Source organism: Myxine glutinosa, chromosome 2, assembly GCF_964187855.1.
Source record: "Myxine glutinosa chromosome 2, kmMyxGlut1.1, whole genome shotgun sequence".
Lineage (NCBI taxonomy): Eukaryota > Metazoa > Chordata > Myxini > Myxiniformes > Myxinidae > Myxine > Myxine glutinosa.
In genome coordinates, this window is record NC_136262.1 from 205,307,300 (window position 1) to 205,326,708 (window position 19,409).

The following is a 19,409-nucleotide window of genomic DNA, read 5'->3' on the forward strand; positions in this document are numbered from 1 at the left end:
GAGTTAAAAATAGTCAGAATTTGAGCAAATCTGTTTCCCAAAATCTAATCAAATGTGTCCCGTATAATAACCAATCATCCCACCAAATTTCATGCAATTTGGTTGAATACTTTTTGAGTTATGCGATTAACATACACACACACGCACACACAGACATACAAATAAATACACAGCGATCAAAACATAACCTTCCGCTTTTGCGAAGGTAACTAGAATGGCACTCAGTAGAGAGCATACCTCCACCAGGTGAACAGTTTACGTTTTGTGTCCCAGAGTAGACCAGAAAATCACAATACAGAATAGAATCACATTTAATCAAAATCTTCCTGCCATAACTTTTTGAGATATCCTGCTATGTATCGTTTTTGGCCCTATCAACCAATGGTGAAGAATCACTTAAAAAAATTCTGGTAGTCGGATCCGAATCCGGATCTTCACCAAAATCCAATCATTTCGTCTTTGTCACATACATTTCCATTTCGATTTCCATTTCGATTTTCATCCATTTCGTCCTTGCGACATCTCGGCCAAATTTCGTCCGAATCCATCCACAACATTTTGAGATATTTTGTTCACAAACGGACAGACAGACAAATGGACAACCAGACAGACAGGGGTGAAAACATAACCTCCATCCACGTTTGGTGGCGGAGGTAACAAATTCGAAAAATCAGCAAGTTCTACAACTTTATAATCAAATCGATGATAAGCTGCATGCAAATGTCTTTTTTTATTTTTTTTATTTATTATAATACAAGATCGAGGCTCGTGAAAGAGCTAACATTAATCACACAAAAAGACAAACCGACACATAAAACACAAAAAATAAGGGGAGCGGTAGACAAGATGGGGAGAGAGGGGGAAGGACACAAACACAACATTTGAGAGCAGGGACATCGGGAGAAATGTGGGAGGGGGAGGGCTTTGGGGAGAGGTGGGAGAGGTATAAAACATATGAGCACTGCAAGGACTTCCAGGAAAGAAGTTGGAATTTAAAAAAAAAGTGTATCTGGGGTGAATTAGCGGGCGTAGAAAAGATCAAGGTTTTGGATCGGGGAAGATAAGAGATGGTGGTGAACAGCTGTTTTAAAGACTTGGAGGGAGGAGTGGGATTGACGGGAGTGGGGGAGTTTGTTCCAGAGGCGGGAGAAAAGGGGAATGAAAGAGTGAAGGTGAGCAGAGAGCGTAGATTTTTGCAGTTTAACCATCAGAGGTTTGCAGGCATATCTTGTGCGACCTGTAGGAATATTTGGGGGACAGAGCCCAGAGAGAGCTGGGGGGGCAAGGCCAGAGAGGAGTCGGTAGAAGACGGAAAGACCACCAACCTGCCTCCGGTGAGTGAGTGAAAGGCCCTTGGAGTTATCTTCATCGCAGGAGATTCCAATGATTCTGAATGCTTTGGTTTCAACAGCGTGAAGACGAGCTAGGTGTGAGGCAGGAGCACCAGCCCAGAGGGGAGAGCAGTATTCCATTGAGCTGCAGATGAAAGCCTTGTATGTAGTGAGGAGCTCAGGTGTGCCAAGGAAGGACTTTGCACGACGGAGGATGCCCAGTCGGCGACTGGCTTTGGAGGCCAGATTTGAAATGTGGTTTTCCCAGGAAAGATCATGGCAGATAGTGAGACCCAAAAGCTTGAGTGACAGAACTTCTTGGAGAGGATTATTCAGAAAGTGGATGGGAAGGTTGTCCAGTCGGTCTTTTCAGAGAGACATCGTAAGAGTGTGAGATTTGTCAGGATTGAAGGACATGTTCCACTTGTTTGCCCAGTCTGTGATTTTGTCCAGGTCTGCAGAGAGTGAGGAGGCTGCAGACTGCCGATCTGAGGGATGAGGAATGGAGCGACAGAGAGTAGAGTCATCAGCAAAGAGATAGAGAGGATTTTCAAGAGAGTCAGAGAGAACATTGATGAAGAATGATTTATCCATGAATGATGAAGAATTTTTCCTCATGATTGATCTATTCCTTGGTGATATACCCTGTTTTTTTTTCTTGATTTTGAGTAAAGTATTTGCATTTATTCCACTGTTTTGAATTTGCATTGCATTTCTTGATTGGCATTCTGTGTGTTGAAGAGTGGGGGGTGGTGGGGGGGGGGGGTGTAAAAGTGCGTCAGCATTTGGATGGTAACTGCTCGGTCACTTCTGACTGCTTATACGGCGCGACCCGCCCACGGGAAACGTATTGGCCTCCCGAGCACATCAATTAGGATCAATAGGCAGTACCCCGAGCCCTTCATGCCGGGGCCAGGTCGTAACAAGCGGCGTAACTGGGCTTGTAAAATATTATAAACCACAAACACACATGATTAGCTTTTTAACAGTCGCTAATGCTGTTTATAGCATTAACCAAAGGAATTTGGAGGAATCCCGACATCCGTGAGGTAAGTTTTACTTACAGAACTGAGGGAAGATCTACTGTAATCTATATACCCCAAAAGGGTTGGGTACGTACCGTTTTGTTGTAAGAGATGTAACGCCGATGCTTTCGATATTTGATGGTCATTTTAACAATCGGTTTGTTTGTGTTTCACACTGAATGAAAAACGTAAAGGCAGAGCATGGCGATTGTGATATATAACAGGTTCGACGATATGTTCGGCATGAATGGCATATAAATCAAAATGGCGGTGTGTGGAGAGTCAGCCGTTGTAGATTCAGCCGTTGTACGCCGTAATGACATCAGACGTAATCACATCACCCTGTCATGTGACCAGATCCTCAGTTCTGATTGGTATACGTTTGAGGGGACATACAGACATACAGACGGACAAACACTGTTCTAGATGGCTTTGCCCTATGGCGTACGCCGTAAAAACCGAATGACAACAGATGGAAGGCTACCCCCAGGATTATGACTGCTTCCTTCTTCCTCCTTGTCTGACTAATGAGATTCTGAAGAACCTTTGGAAGTGTTACTTGGTGACTCTTCAAGGGAAACTCCTTCAATGAACTCAAATTGACACAATAGTTGTCTATATGAAGTTGAAGAAATTCTCTACATTGTTTAATGTAATTGCAATGTTTTCTTGCACTGCTACCTTGAATAAAATGGACACCGAGGGATGGAGCCATGGTGATTCTTCCTTTGGGAATGTCAATAGCTCATGTTATGTGCTATCTGTAAATTTCAGACCATGAGTTACTTCCGGCAGAAAATTGATTGTTTATCTGTATTTACCTATTACATCTTAGGTACCAGTACCTCTTTGACTACAAAACCAACCATTAAATTTACACCCCTGCAAAAGCACCAAAATGTTTCAGAAATCCTTCAAGTTACCATTCAGAGGGATCGGCACCCACAGCTGTATGTACACTAGTGGTACAGCAGTGATTTTTGTAATTTTGGGGAAAGGATTCATCAATCGGCTACAGATCAGTGAATCAAATGAACACAACAAGTGGTACTTGCTATTTCATAAGATCCAGGTTATGCCTGGACCGGCAACATAGTCTCGAGGCATGCACACTCACCTTTGAGCTGTCTCGCATGGGTTTGGATCTTGACCCGGCTACAAACTGACATCCTAGTGTTTCGCATCCAGGAGAGGCATCATTGCATGTTGTCTGTCACAAGGACGTTGAGTCGGAGGATCTTAAGGTCCACTCGGTGGTCGCCGGCTCCCTGAACAAATTAAAAATTCCTGCCACTTTTATTGGAGTACCCTGCAAAGAAGTGGCGACCCATCCAGGATTGCTTCTTTCCTGGAAGTGTTTCCCAACTTGCCATGAATTCCCTGAAGCCATCAAGAGTATGGACCTCCATTAATAAACAATAACAAGCATTCCTTTCACTTTGTTGGGCACTTAGGGCTTCCGAGGCCATTTAGTTGGAGCTCACACACACACACACACACACACACACACACACACACACACACACACACACACACACACACACACACACACACACACACACACACACACACACACACGACAAACACATAGCACGGCCACTGAGCTTGGGGGAAGTGCTGTCACTATCGTCACTTCCTGGGATACTCTGGGTACCAGTGACATCATAACAATGGCACCGCTTTTCTCACTGTACTCAGAGGCATTTCCTCAAGAGGAATTTCTTCCTTCCCATGGATGGCAACCGATCGGGATTGTCCGTGCTCTATCCTCTTCAAGCAAGGAAGCAGCACGTACTATTTTTAAGGTCTTTGGTATCCCTTGAACCGGTCCAAACCGGATGGGTGTTTTTTAGGAGACACCATCTCCTTACTGGATGGCCGTTGCCTCCCTACAGGAGCTCATCCACCCTTTGCCAGGTGTTGTTCTTGGTCCTGGCAGGTTGTCACAGTCACCCTCCCCACCAGCAAAGCCATTGAGGCATGTCGGTTTAGTCGCTGACAACCCGACCATGTGGCAGGTAACACTGGGATACATGTTACCAGTGGCAGTCCCAAAAGACTGACCTGACGCTGACCTACCAGGCATGTAACAAGAGATATGGCAAACATTTATTGCATTTTCACAAATATTTGGTCAAAGAGCAAACAACTTGTGAACATGAAAGAATTGCTACTTTCTTCAAGAGGTCAAAACCCAAAACAGGTTTGTCTTTCAGAGGTTTATTTGACCGTATTAAGTAAATGTAAGAGTAAATTACAGTAAGCATAAATTTAACAATGATTTTTGTTCCTAAGCATTCATGATTTGTTTGTGTGTATGGTAAAATACAACAACATGCTGTTTAGGTTTTTACACCCCACTCACCTATGTGAGGAAAAACTGCATGCCAACCGCCTCCCGACCCATCCTCAAATACCCATCGGAGGGCCGCAACAACAACACAACAACAGGCATTTTAAGGCCATTTTCCCTGCTAGAGCGGGGGTTAGCCTTGCGGTCCCCATGACAATCTTCTCCATCTTGCCCTATTTTCTGCATCTCCCCTTGTTAACCCCCTTGCCCGCATTTCTTCTTCCACCATCTTTAGCCAAGTCTTTCTCGGTCTTCCCCGTCCTCTACTTCCTTCTGCATTCATTTCCATCACTCTTCTCAACCAGTCACTTTCATCCTTCCTCAACACATGACCAAACCATCTCAACCTGTTCCTCTTCACAGCATCAATCACAGGCTCTATTCCCATCATCTTTCGCAATTCATCATTTGTCTTCCTCTCTCTCAACGATACTCCGCACATCCGTCGAACCATTCGCATTTCCACCCTTTCCAGCCTTCGTTGCTGCTCTACGTTCATTACCCATGTCTCGCTCCCATAAATCACAACACTTCTCACACATGCAGCATACACCTTTCCCTTCAGCTTCAACGACACTGCCCTCCTCATCAGAACGCCACTCAGTTCCCGAAACTTCTTCCATGCACATCTCACTCTAGCAACTCTTGACCATCATGGATTTGAAGTGACACCTCGGAGGGCCGCGACCTCTGCTGCATATCATGGCATGGTGTGCATCAAATTTGAATTTCACATCTAAAAGACGCCAACGTTCAGGAGTGCAGTGTAATCAAAGCAAACTAGTGCTTGGTTAACGTAATCGACATGAAAAATATTTATTAAATTCTGAGCTACATTTCTTTTACTACCACTATTCACTTTATGTCACACAGGTACGAGTATAATTATGACGTGCTGGAGGCATATATATCACTGTGAATTGACCGTACAACTCATTCATATTTCCCCTATGCCCATTGCAGTTGAAAAGTACTTGAAAAAGGAAAGTGCGCATCCTCGACGAGTAAAGATTTTACACTCTGTGCACAATGGACACTTTTGAAGTGACACCTGTAAACAGAAATGTATCAGATTGTTCGCATAATTACTATTACTTGATGAAAAGAACAGGCAAGAGAACTCACATTGTAATTATTTTGGAAACATAATTATTTTGGAACACAAAGTTAACACATTATGCAAATGTGTCAAGACTAGACTAACCAATTAACACTTACAAGAACTCAGGTTTTCACACAGAAACAAAAGTAGTTAATGGATGGCGTGTGGGAATAAATAGACTTGCACTTCACATATTGTGCATTTGGGATCAAACCCGAAGCAAATGTTGACCTTAAAGTAACATTTTAAAATTGTATGCATCGCTTACAAACTCTGCTGCATGGAATAAAAAAACAAGAATGAATAAATTGATGTGATGAAGATGAGAAAGAGTTACAATGGAAAATGCTTGCACCTGTCTTACAAAATGCTTTCGGTGTGGAGGAATCGTCTTCGTCGTATTTCGGTTCAACGTTGCTCAAGGGACATTCTATTCTATGATTTCATGTGCACCATTGCTGGGAGGGCCGCTGTGCCACTGATGCAGTGCCCCCATATAAGGGATGGGGCACGTCAGAACAGGATGTTGTAATTTGGACAGGATGCCGGCGATAGCTCACCTGTTCTTCGCAAAGGACACCGTGGGATCTTTAACTTGCACAAACTAATTCTGGCAGACAGGACATACAATTTAGCGGCCATATAAGGGACGGCGCTCACATTGATGCCTCGGCTTGCATGAGAAACACCAGGGTGGCAGTTTATAGCTGGGTCGAGATTCTAACCCAGGCTACACAGCTCAGAGGTGAGTGTGCATGCCTCTAGGCTATCCTGCCAGCCTATTGAAGAACATAAAATGGCACAAAAATATTTGACTCCTCCCCCCGCACCTTCCCCCTCCATATATATATCTCTCTCTCTCTCTCTCTCTCCCCACCACTCCCCTGTCTCTCCCTTACTCCTTTCTCCCTCCCCACTCCCCCTCCCCTGACATTCCACTCTCCTCTCCCTCCCCCCTCTCCACCACTGCCCTGTCTCCCCCACTCCCCCTCCCCTCAAATCCCCCTCGCTCCTCCACTCCCCTTTCCCCCTTCCCTCACACCCCACTCCCTCCCCACTCTCCTCTCCCTCCCCTCTCCACCGCTCCCGTCTCCACCACTCACCTGTCTCTCCCTTACTCCTTTCTCCCTCCCCACTCCCCTGTCTCCCTCACCTCAGAGCCCCTCCCTCCTCCACTCCCCTTCCCCCTCCCCTGACATCCCACTCCCTCCCCACTCCCCTCTCCACCATTCACCTGTCTCCCCCACTCCCCTGTCTCCCTCCCCTCAAATCCTCCTCCCTCCTCCCCTTCCCCCCTCCCCTGACATCCCTCCCCTCACCCCCATACCCCTGTCTCCCTCACCTCAGAGCCCCTCCCTCCTCCACTCCCCTTCCCCCTCCCCTGACATCCCACTCACTCCCCACTCCCCTCCCCCTCTCCACCACTCCCCTGTCTCCCCCACTCCCCTGTCTCCCTCCCCTCAAACCCTCCTCCCTCCTCCCCTTCCCCCCTCCCCCACTCACCCGTCTCCCTCCCCTCAAATCCCCTTCCCTCCTACACTCCCCTTCCTCCTCCCCTCACATCCCACTCCCCACTCAGCTCTACATGTCCGTGTCTATATCCTTTTAAACAGCTTTAATTTCCTTCTCAGTTTTTCTTTTTGTTTTCGCTATTCAGTTGCTATCTGATGTACCTTACTCATTACAGGGCGTGAGCCAAAGCAGCTTCACGAGCAAGGGATACACTGGGTGGTTTGCCATTGCCTTCCCAGTAGTTCGGGCAGGAATTTGTAATTTGTTCAGGGTGCCGTAGATAGCTCGCCCACTCTTCGTGAACGACACCGTGGGGATCTTTAACGTCCGCCGACTAATGTGGGAACAAGGGAAGCCAGTGTGACGTCCATCAGAGGGACGTCACACGCGGGTCGATGATTTATCCGGTCTGTGAAACACCGGGACGATCGTTTATAGCTGGGTTTGGGTATTCTATCCCAGGCTAGACAGTTTGGAGGCGAGCGTGGGTACCTCGACGTCATCCTGTCAGCCGAGGTCGTCCCTCAACGCAATGTTCATAATCAAACTGCGACTCCATGTTGGGTGTATTATTATACGTTAAAATGCATAATACAAGTAGAATTTGAATCTAAATAGATCGCAACCAATGTCCCTGGACGATGTAAAATAAAATCACATGTACAATAAAAACATTTTGAAAAGTAAAAAAAAAAGAATTTTGGAGCCATTTTACCTCACGTCTCGTGGAACCTATTATTTAATTATTTGATTTAAAAATCGCTTTTTCCTACTTTTGTTCCAATTTTTAGGCCATGATTTCTTGTCGTGAAATATGGACTCACATTTCGAATATCAGCTTTTAATAAGCTTATACAATACATTATTCAATCTTACCAGGAGCCAATCACATTGCGCAGGCCTTACACACAGCCAATCAGCGTAACCACAAGCGGACGAAAGGACAACCACCTCTGATGTGTGTGCATGTATATATATATATATACTCGAATATTGATTGGTACAGTACTCAATTTTAGATTTTGCAAAGAGACAACTCTTTCAGTTCCACAAATGCTATAAACCATTTACCTTTGTCACAAATAATGTCCTTGGATCAATGATGTTGAGAACGTGTCGAAATCTTCCGTAGAATGTTGACTGCAAGAAGAAAACGACGTGTGAATGCAGATTATAATCATTGACACGAATCCATTGTTACGTCATTCCTTATACAGAGTATCCTGTTAACAAATTAAGGTAGCAATTGGGTTTTTTACTCCCACAAGTTCTTATTTTTTTGGCTGGAGAGGGAAAGTTACTGATCAATCACGATTACTCTTAATCAGTGGTCTAAGCTTTTTTTTTTGTATACAGTACAAACGGAGCAGAATGACAGAGGTCAAAAGAGGAAAATGACATAGTTGAGGGTCGGGTCAGTGTAGGTTTGCTCGATTGATTCCGGGCCTAGCTACACTAAGCTATGAGGAACGGCTGAACAGAGACAGAGTAGAGAGATCGAGATGTTTAGGATAATGAAGCGTTTCGACAAAACAAGTGCAGAAGGTCTTTTCAGAAGAATGGACACTGACAGCAAAAGGGGCAAAGTTTAAGAGTAAATAAGAGGAAGGTTCGGAGGGTAGTGAGGCAGGGGGTCTTTCACTCAACAGTGGTGAATGCATTTAATCGGCAGTGACAGCAGAGTAGTGACAGCAGCAGTGAGAGCAAGGGTAGAGACAGCAGAGTCAATAATGGATAGTTTTAAAACTTAGTTGAATAGGTATCTGGAAATAGTGGGGATGAGGGAGTACTGAGATGTTGGCAGGATTGTGGAAGCTGGGCGGGCCTCCTTTATGTCGGAGATCTTGTATATAAAGGACTAGCAGAAGTACCCGGCGTTGCCGGGCGGGGGGGGGGGGGGGGTGGAAGGGGGGAAAGAAGAGGGAGGAGGGAAGGGGAGGGGGGAGGAGGCGAGGGAGGAAGGGAGGGGGGAAGGGGTGGGAGGCAGGAGAGGAAGGGGATTCATATATATGCTGGTGGGTGAATGTAGCGTTCATCCCGTTTCTCAGTTGAGTGTGATGCCGATCAGGAAGAAGAAGAAGCCGTATTACCAAATTCGCACACTTCCAGAATTGTTTGATTTATTTGTATTCAAATGCCTGGTGATTGTTTTTTTATTTATTTATGCGAATGTGTAATTGTATATAACTGTCATTAATTTAAAAAGGCTTTGGCACTATCTTTTTTTCCCCCTTAACTCCAAAAAAGCAATCTTTTTTTTTTCATAATTTTTTTTATTTTTTGCCTAAAACACTCCCAGGCACTCACTGATGAACCTCTGAAAGTTTGACGCAGATTCGTTCAGCCATCTCTGAGAAAAATGGCGACACACAGACAGACAGACAGACAGACAGACATCCGTAGATGCAGAGGGTCGCTGAGTAGAAAAGAACTCGAGAGTTAAGAAAATCTTCCTGCTCAATTAACCCATTATAAGACATGTGTATACCAGTTCAATAAGAACTCCCTTTGTCAATGTTTCCTGGAGTCCTATAAGAACAGCAGAGCCGGAAAGTTGCAGTTTTGAGTGGAGGAACACGATGTCCACAAAGTCCTAGAGCACATCAATCGCGATATCGCCTCTGGTCCTGACGGAATCCCAGCCCGTTCGATGTTTGTGAATTTAGTATCCCATGAGCGGATAGCGTAAATTCTTCATTCAAAGAGGGAACTGTTCCAGCAGAGTGGAGAAAAAGCAATTGTTGTCCTGATCCTGAAGACTTCTCGACCTGCTTGGAATAAACTCAGGCCAATATCCCTGACCGATCACTTTGCAAAACGAGCTGAAACCTTTGCAACTCGATGGATACTCAGTGACATCAAGGACAATATTGATATCAATCAGTTTGGTAACCGAGCAGGTTATTACACTACCCTGTTAAGGTAACCTTACACTACCCTGTTAAGGTAACCTTACACTACCCTGTTAAGGTAACCTTACACTACCCTGTTAAGTTGATGAATTAATCTATATGAGCATTCTGACAAACGACTAAGTCACCGCTCGGTGATTGTAACAGGTTTTGCTAAAGCTTTTAATTTAATAAATCACAATATGGTTGTAACAAAGTTAATTCAAATGGGTGTGAGCCCGTCTTAATTCCTTGGATATGTGGTTTATTGGATAAAAGAGTTAGATACAAGGGTACCTTGTCTGTAAATTGAACTATCCGTAGAGGGGACGACAGGACAGTCATCTATACGTGGTCCCCCCCCCCCCTTCCCATGCCTCCTCCCCCCAAGCCCTCTCCCTCCCACAGATCTCCTGATGTCCCTGCTCTCCATCTTGTTCTCCCGCTCCCTTTATCATGTTTTATGCGTCAGTTTGTCTTTTTGTGATCAATGTTAGCTCTTACACGAGCCTCGATCTTGTATACAAAAAAAGGGGTACCACAGGGTACCAATTGGGCCATCTCTGTTTTTTGGCCCAAATCAATGATGCAATGACTCAGCTTGATGACTGTGCTCATATCCTAGCCCCTATGTATGTTGATGACATGACACTGATTGAGAATTCAAGGGGCAGGCAACCTAATATGACACTACAATCTGCTTTAAATATCTTTACTCAATGGGGAATAAAAATAACATGAAGTTGAACACTGACAAATGTGCCCTTTTGCAAGTTTGTTTCATGAAGCAACCTCCACCAAGGCCTCAATTTCCTATCCAAGCGACTGTACTGCAGAAGGTTGATCATATGAAAAGACTGGGTGTTGTCGTCTCATCTGATCTGAAGTGGAATCTTCACTTTCGCAATATTGTCACCAGGGCAAATGGAAAGTTGTTTATGTTGAAGATGCTGAAAAAGTTTAACTTAGCTGTGGAAGATTTGCTTACCATTTACAAAGGCTATGTTAGATCACTTTTAGAGTATGCTGTTCCAGTTTGGAATGCTGGTCTCACAATCCACCAAAGTAAGGACCTGGAAAAGGTTTTTCAGAAATTTGGTTTCAATGTGGTTTTTCAGAAAAGGGCTCTCCAAATCAATCATTCATTCATTATGATCAGGCCCTTTAGTTTTTGTATGCTAGATTGAGGCTCATGTAAGAGCAAACACGTAGAACATATAATAAACGGAGCGAGAGACAAGAGGAGGAGAAAGAGGGAAGCACACCAACAGTGGAGAACGGGGACATCAGGAGATCTGTGGAAGGGAGAAGGCTGGGGCAGGGTACACGGGATAAACAAGAGGGACAATACAAGGACTTTCAGGAAAGAAAACGGAATTTGAAGGAGATGGATCTGTGGTGAATTAACGGGGGTAGAAAAGATCAAGGTTTTTGATGGGGAAAGATAAGAGATGGTGGTGAACAGCTGTTTTAAAGACCTGGAGGGAGGAAAGCGATTGAAAAGAGTGAGGGAGTTTGTCCAGAGGCGAGGGAAAGGGGAATGTAAGAGTGAAAGTGAGCAGAGAGCTTAGATTTTGGCAGTTTAACCATAAGAGGGTTGTTGGCAGATCTTGTGCGACCTGTAGGAATATTGGGGGCAGAGCACAGAGAGAGCAGGGGGGGGGGGCAAGGCCGGAGAGGAGTCGGTAGAAGACAGAAAGACCACCAACCTGCCTGCGGTGAGTAAGTGAAAGGCCCTCAGAGTTATCTTCATCGCAGGAGATTGCAATGATTCTGAAAGCTTTGGATTCTATAGCTTGAAGCCGAGCTAGGTGTGAGGCAGGAGCCCCGGCCCAGAGGGGGGAGCAGTATTCCATCAAGCTGCGGATGGAAGCTTTGTATGTGGTGAGAAGCTCAGGTGTGCCAAGGAAGGACTTCGTACGATGGAGGATGTCCAGTCGGCGGCTGACTAATCTATTTAGCAGCATTCTCAACAAAAATCCAATTAAATGTGTTATGTGAAAATGACCATTGTGATATACACCACAGGAGTATTGTCGAACAGTTGTAGCTTCTTTATGAAGCAAAATTATTCCTTTTATTTAGCAATTGATGCTAAGTAGTACTGTATTCTGACCTTTAAATTGACACAAGAATTTCTCACATGATCACTGTGGGCAAGTACCAGGTAAAAACGTTCCTTGCTTTACCATCGAATGAAACAGAGTGAAGAGTACAGATCGATACTTGGCATTCATTGATACATGTTTTAAATCATTTCACAACAGTTCAACTTGATCAGCAGAGGAGCCATACAAACAGGGTTAATACTATATGTGATCCATTTGGGATGCACATTCATATGGACATGATGAATAAGACAAGCAAGAAACATGCTGATTGGATGTTTTGAAAGTGTGTGTGTGTGTAGCAGATAAGGTGATGTCATGACATTTGTTAGAGGAGGGACCTTGTGGATAGTCTCACAGGAAGCATACAGTTTATAAAACCAGGCATGGCCAGATCTATGAACACTGTTCTCCATAAATGCTGCTGGCCAGGGCTTACATGCATCTACTTAAAAATGGTTGAAAATTACAAATAAACCATCAACATCAATTTTGGGGTATACTCTGTTCCAATGAAGATGGGATTCCAAATGGAGATTAAACATTATTTTATGGAATATTACGATGAAGAACTGGTCATGTTGGTGAAGGCTTGTGTCGATTTATTGCTCCGACGAAGGGTTAACACCCAAAATGTCAGCTAATCCTGGCTTCCCATGGTGGTCAACATACTCCGATCAACGTTCTGTTGATTTAATCCATTACATTATGAAATACGAGCAGGGATACCCGGAATTGCCCGGTGCTGTTCTAATCATGTTGGCATTTTGAAGAAATCAATTTTTTTTTGTGGGCCTAATACATTTCCCCACACCCACTAAGGAATGGGGTTGGGGATAATCGAATATCACCTTTCACAGAGCTACAATGCCTTATGCACCATAGAGTGATTTTAAAATCCCCAAAAATATTACTTCGTGTTCTTTTTTGCCTAAAACACTCCGCGGCACTCATTCATGAACCTCTGAAGGTTTGGCGAAGACCATTCGTCCATCTCTGAGAAAAATGGCGACACGCACACACACACACACCACTTATAATAGTGTACAGAATATAGATATTCCTTTGGTTTGACTCTTTTTTTTTTAATGAGTAAAATGTGAATCCGACTATAATTATCGAAGTGTCTGTGGGTTTTTTGTTTGTTTGTGCATATGACTTGTATGCATTCCTAAACCGCTGGACAGAATAAGCTGAAAACTGGTGCTGGTTGTACTCAGGGTGTGCTCGAGGGAGTTTTAGGAGGTAAAAATTTTTTTATTTTTATTTTAGACCTGCTTTTATTACTCCCGCCAGAGAGTAATGCATTCAATCGTGTCCGCGTGTGCGTGCGTGTGCGTGTGTGATTGTGAACAAGATATCTGGAAAAGTTCTGAACGGATTTGGATGAAAGTTGGTGGGATGATTTCCCTTGGGATAAGGAAGAATTTATTAGTTTTTCGTGAAGCTCAGGATATTATTCCGGATCCAGGAAATTTTTTTGGGAAAGATTTTTTCTGTTTTACTGCATTAAAGCTTTTATTCTTATTCTTAAATGATGTTTTTCTCCTCTAATTCCGAGATATATCAAAATTAATTATCTGACAGTTAGGGCCTACTTTGTTTTTCATTTATTGTTTTGGGGAGAGGGGATGTTAAACAAAACGTAATATTCCAACTAAACCCATGGCGGGAGTATGCGCTCTACCGAGTGGCGGTCTAGTTTTTTCTGTTCTCCTTTAAAAACCATTTTCTCTGTAATAATTGGACCGACTGAGAGCAAATTTTTACCATAGGAGGGACTTGGTCTGCAGAATATTTTAATGGTAATTATGACGTCACATGTCACGTGGTTCGGCCGCCATACTGTTTTGAGTGAAAAACACTAAAATCCAATTTTCTCCAAAACGCCTGAACAGATCGAGGCAAAACTTTGCAGGCAGAATCGCCTACCCAGGACGAACAAAAAAGTCAGCGAGCATGACGTCATGCATCACATGGTTTCAGAGTTATGACGTTTTTAAGCACAAACATTTAAAACCTAGCTCCTCCCTCATTTGTGATCCAATCGAGGGGAAACTTCACAGATCTGTTCAGCATATCAGTTTACTTTAATGCCCTTTTGGAATTTGCGATAGGTCACGTGGTTTGGCAGATATCGTTAATTAAACGCAAATAATAAAAACATTTATATCTCTTGAACCACTTCATTGATCGACGTGAAACTTCATACTGTAGTAGAAGTCATGAAGACTAACAAGTGTGCAAAATTTGAAGATGATTGGATGTACGGTCTGGAAGCTGGAAGTTGTTATTGCGTGAAGAAGAGTCTTCGAGTGTGGACGATTAATTATTGATCACATGTACAGACTTGCAGGCATCGTTTGACACAATGTCCCGGGTTAATTGGAACCTCAAATAAAATTATAATTCCAGATTTGTCAATGGCTGAGGTATATTAACAAAAGAATAAAACAGATTTGGCAAAATTCCAACTTTTTTTTTAAAGGATCGCATATTCACCCAGGGTTGTGAGAGTCCGAAGAAGAAGAAACCTCACATAGGCTTCCCAGACCAAATAAATAATTCTGGTTCTGGCTCTGCGATTTTCAGGTTTATTACTCCCGCCAGGGAGTTATGCATTCGATCGTGTCCGTCCGTGTCTGTGTGTGTTCGTATGTTCATGTGTTTGTGAACAAGATATCTGGAAAAGTTCTGAACGGATTTGGATGAACGTTGGTGGGATGATTGCCCTTGGGATAAGGAAGAATTGATTAGTTTTTGGTGAAGGTCAGGATACTATTCTGGATGGAGGAATTTTTTTGGGAATTTTTTTGGGAGTGAGCTTTTCTGTTTTACTGCATCAAAGCTTTTATTCTTATTCTTAAATGATGTTTTTCTCCTCCAATTCCGAGATATATCAAAATAAATTATCTGACGGTTAGGGCCTACTTTCTTTTTCATTTATTGTTTTGGGGAGAGGGGATGTTAAACAAAACGTATTATTCCAACTAAACCCACGGCGGGAGTATGCGCTATACTGAGTGGCGTTCTAGTTTCAGATTTATTTTAGACCTAAAAATTAATCTAGGGTTCATAGGGGTTCAGGGTGGTGGGAGCACACAAATTCTCGAGGGGATCCAAGGTGCCTCCCCGGGCAAGAACTATAAAAAGCCAATACGCACCGCAAGGGATGGTTCGTGTATGAGGGTCCATGCCTAAGGGTTTGCGTTTCAATGTCCTGCCTCTCCTGAGCTCCGTTCGCTCGCTGATTCCCCAATTCCCTCCTCGGGCCTTCTGCAACGCAGCACACAGGCCCCGAGGGACATGATCGCAGGACCGCTCTCCCTCTTCACCCCCCTTATCATCGCTGCATGGACGATCCACTCCAAAGCCTGCGCACCGGCCCTCTGGCACCCAAAACCATATAGTTCCGCCTGGTGGAAGCCGATACGCCATACACATCTTCGAAGTGGGGGAATTAACCTATCCTGTAAAGATGGGTTCTTTGCTAGTTATATCAATTGCAATAGTTCTGAGTGTGGTTGATTTTTCAGTTTATTCAATATTCACTAGATTATGAATGGTGGTGTGGTCAGAAATTAATAAAACGAAGCACAGCAGACAACTAACTTTGTGTTGACGATTCACTCAGTGCACATGAAGGTGATGCAGACAAACTCGAAGCAGTAGGTCGATCGTTGAGCAGTTATCATTATAATCCAATTTTTCAGGTTTTAATAAAGAATCTCAGAGAAAGGAGCACGTTCGGATGAAGTCCTCCACAATTCATTATTAAGTGCATATTAGTTAGCCAAGAAAGATGTCATTCATATAAATTTGTGCTCAGCAGATGTGACTACATTTCATTCAAGACACATCTACACCCTCATTAGGATAGCTCATCGAAGGCCTACTTTTGGATTTCCTAAGGCATCAGATCTGACGTACAGAAAATCATCCTTGGGTGTGCAACCTGCTGGACTCTGACTTGTCACCTGAGAGGGAAGAGAAAGTTCTGAACAACCCCGACTCTTCCCAAGATGGCAGAAACTTGGGAAGAGTCAAGTTGGGCCAAAATGGCATCAGTGCACATGTTCTGAAATCCTGCTCAACTCATCTACCAAATCCCACTCACTCGCTTATCCTCCATCTGCTCTCTTTGGCCTATCCTTCAACTTAGGATGTCTTCCATCTGTTTGAAAGAAAGCCAACATCACTTCAATACGAAAGAAAGGTGTAAAAAAGGTCCATTTCTCAGAATGCCACGCAGCGCTCCAACAGATACCCTCAACTACAGGTGAATAAGTCTACTTCCGAGGCCAGCAAGATGGCATCGAGGTATGCACATTGGCCTTGGAGCTGTCTAGCCTGTGGTTGAATCCCAACATCGCTAAAACTGTCATCCCAGAGTTTCACAGGCAGGGAGATTCATCATTGTGTGTGCCGTCCCTCAGATGGACGTTAAACTGGTGTCCCATCTGCCAGCATCAGATGGTGGATGTTAAAGATCCCACGGTGTCTCTCGCAGAGAATAGGTGATCTATTGCCAGCACCATAGCCAAATTCCCAATTCCTGCTCCAACCAATAGGAGGTTACTGCATCAGAGGCACAGCTGCACCTTCAGCATATAGTGTTACCCCCAACCAAATGCTGCATATGAAAGAAGAAGCTTACTTCCAATTGTAAGTAAAGGCATGGAATCCATAATCGCTGTTGTCATCGTACTTGCTCTTCTCAACTCACTTGATTTTTGATCGGTTTGGGTTCTGTGCTCATCACACAACTTTGGAAATGCTGAAAAGTTCGAACTTCTCAGTCTACAAGGCCATTGCCCTTCACTCAATGGAATACTGCGCTCTCCTATGGGCTGGTTATCTCTGCTTTACACCTGTCTCTCCCACATGCCCAGAAAACCAATGCTCTCAACGTAATTGCCATCTCCTACAAAGAAGCAGCCTCAGACTTGGTGCGATGGATCAATGGCCTCTCCATTTTGGCAACTTCTCTACTGGTTCCCCAATCTGTACTCCTTCATCCCTTCGACACTCCCCAGTCTCTCCAAGACACGCATGTTTGTCCAGCAACCCCTTCCTTATGAAACTCTCAAAATGCAGGTTGAGTGTTCACACACTCTGTTCACTAATTGTGGAACTACCTCCATGGGTCATTTCAATCCCACTCTTCCTTCCTCATTAGGCTCCAAGTTGGCAGCGCACTAAGACCTCAAATCATGCTCAATTCCCACCCCTGATCTATATAGCCCCATCACATACACGCACACGTTTCTTTCCCTATTTTTCTCCTTTCACTGCTTATCCATTCCCATACTTGTTAAATACACCTGTTGGCCCTTTGCTAGTTTGTTCCCCTTGTACCCTTTGTCATCTCACTCTTCCATGAGCTAAGATTTGGTACTGTACAAAAAAAAAGTTTGGCATACATGTCTGCAGATAATTTATCACATCTGTGCATCACAGGACTGGCAGCCAAGTTGTCTCATCCTGACGGAATTGGATCCAACTGAAAGTGCTGTCTGGTGCAATGCCAGCATCCATGCACTGTGCATCATGAAGCTTCGTCCTTCGGTGATTGGCTATTAAAACCAGTTGTTCCTTTTTGTGCTTTCACCCACTTATTAACATTAAATATCCCACAGAACATTTGCCTTTCCATTTTGGACCAGATGATTGCCTTGATAAGTTATTAACATATCAAGGTTTATATTCCTGCACATTCCTACTGCGGTCGTGCTACCCACAGAGCACACACAACTTGCTGTGGTTTCTAATTAATAACCTTCAGAAAAACAACAACGACCTCAACAAGAGGAGCTGAACAATGGAACATCGTTAACATTCCCCTGGGCTAGACTAATTACGCACGTGCTCGACCATTGTCTGTTTCTGTTCATTCATGTACGAGTTCAGTTATGATGACGTCAGTTGCCAGGCATTGATACAGCCAAAGTTCGGTGTTGGCTCAACCGTTGAGGTAGTAACTGGCTTAAGATCTTGGGGTCTTGAAGTTGAGCCGTTGAATTAACACCACGTGGGTTGACTCAGCCTGCCATACTTCCGAGGTCGGCAAAATGAGTACCAGCTTACTGGATCAAGGGAAACCGCATTTAGAGGCACAGGTGTGCTCCCAGAAATGATGCAACCAGCAGTCACAAGCTGCATATGAAACAATAACAAGAAGCTACAGCCATAACGAGGATTGTAAATGTTTACATTTTCGCGCCATTTTTCCCCCCGTTGTGTACTGGAAACACTCGACAATTGTGACGTCATTTATCAATTAATTATCAAGTCACGTCGTGGCATGGCGGACGCAGGCCGAAACACATTCAACTTTACAAAACTCATTGCCCTGGTCAGAAAACAATAATTATTTCTCTAAAGTTGATAAATATAGAGGAACAACATTCGATAGTTCAACACAAATCATTCGAAATCCGTCGAATATTACCGTACAAGCTGTACCTACAGTATGCGGTATATACGCACTCAAAGTTCGTGTCGTTGCCAAACTAACACAATTAAGGAGTTAAAGTGATGAATACATTAATTTTCCCGATGATAAACGATTGAATTACCAATAAGGTGTGATCGATTCACTTCGACCTCATGACAAATGAGTGCAACTTTCCGGATGTCGCACTGGGTGAGTGAGTACCTGGTCGAACCGAGATCCCCTTGGTTCGAAAGGAGGGTACGTAGAGGTTTCAGCCATTTCCCAGAATTCCACGCGACGCTCGAACTTCGTTGGAAAAGTTGGCGAAAAAGGGGCGTGTCTTTCGCTGAAGTTCCTGCAGTGAACGGGGCGGGGCCTTGCTTTCCCCATTGACTTTCTAAGTAAGTACTGTACTCTGTCCTTCACTCAAATTTACTTTCGTACGTGTTTCCCATGCAGATGTGCTTTTCCCATGCAGAGGTATATATATATATATACACATTTCCTAAAACCGTCATAATTTTAACCCAATGTACCCCACAAATCTGTGGAACGAGTACATATGTAACATACTGCGGCACAAAACGTATATTTATTACGTAAGCATTATTAAATGTTAACTGCAAATTCCAACTAAACCGTCATGGTGCT

General features: G+C 43.9%; 1 protein-coding gene across 3 annotated transcripts in view; it reads right to left on the reverse strand.

Moving 5' to 3' along the window:
* SFXN5 (sideroflexin 5) overlaps window positions 1-19,129 on the reverse strand; it is a 548,869-nt gene extending 529,740 nt beyond the window's left edge. For 2 of the 3 annotated variants that reach the window (XR_013622453.1, XM_068106422.2), the window contains exons 1-2: window positions 18,981-19,104; window positions 8,395-8,463 (exon numbers count right to left, since the gene is read on the reverse strand). Coding sequence is in view for 2 of the 3 variants with exons in the window: in XM_068106422.2 (XP_067962523.2) it covers window positions 8,395-8,463; window positions 18,981-19,037 (126 nt within the window). In the remaining variant the exon portion in view is untranslated. Of the gene's footprint in view, window positions 1-8,394; window positions 8,464-18,980 lie in introns of all 3 variants that reach the window. The other variant, XM_068106421.2, reaches the window with a different exon arrangement.
* Between the last annotated feature and the right edge of the window lie 280 nt (window positions 19,130-19,409).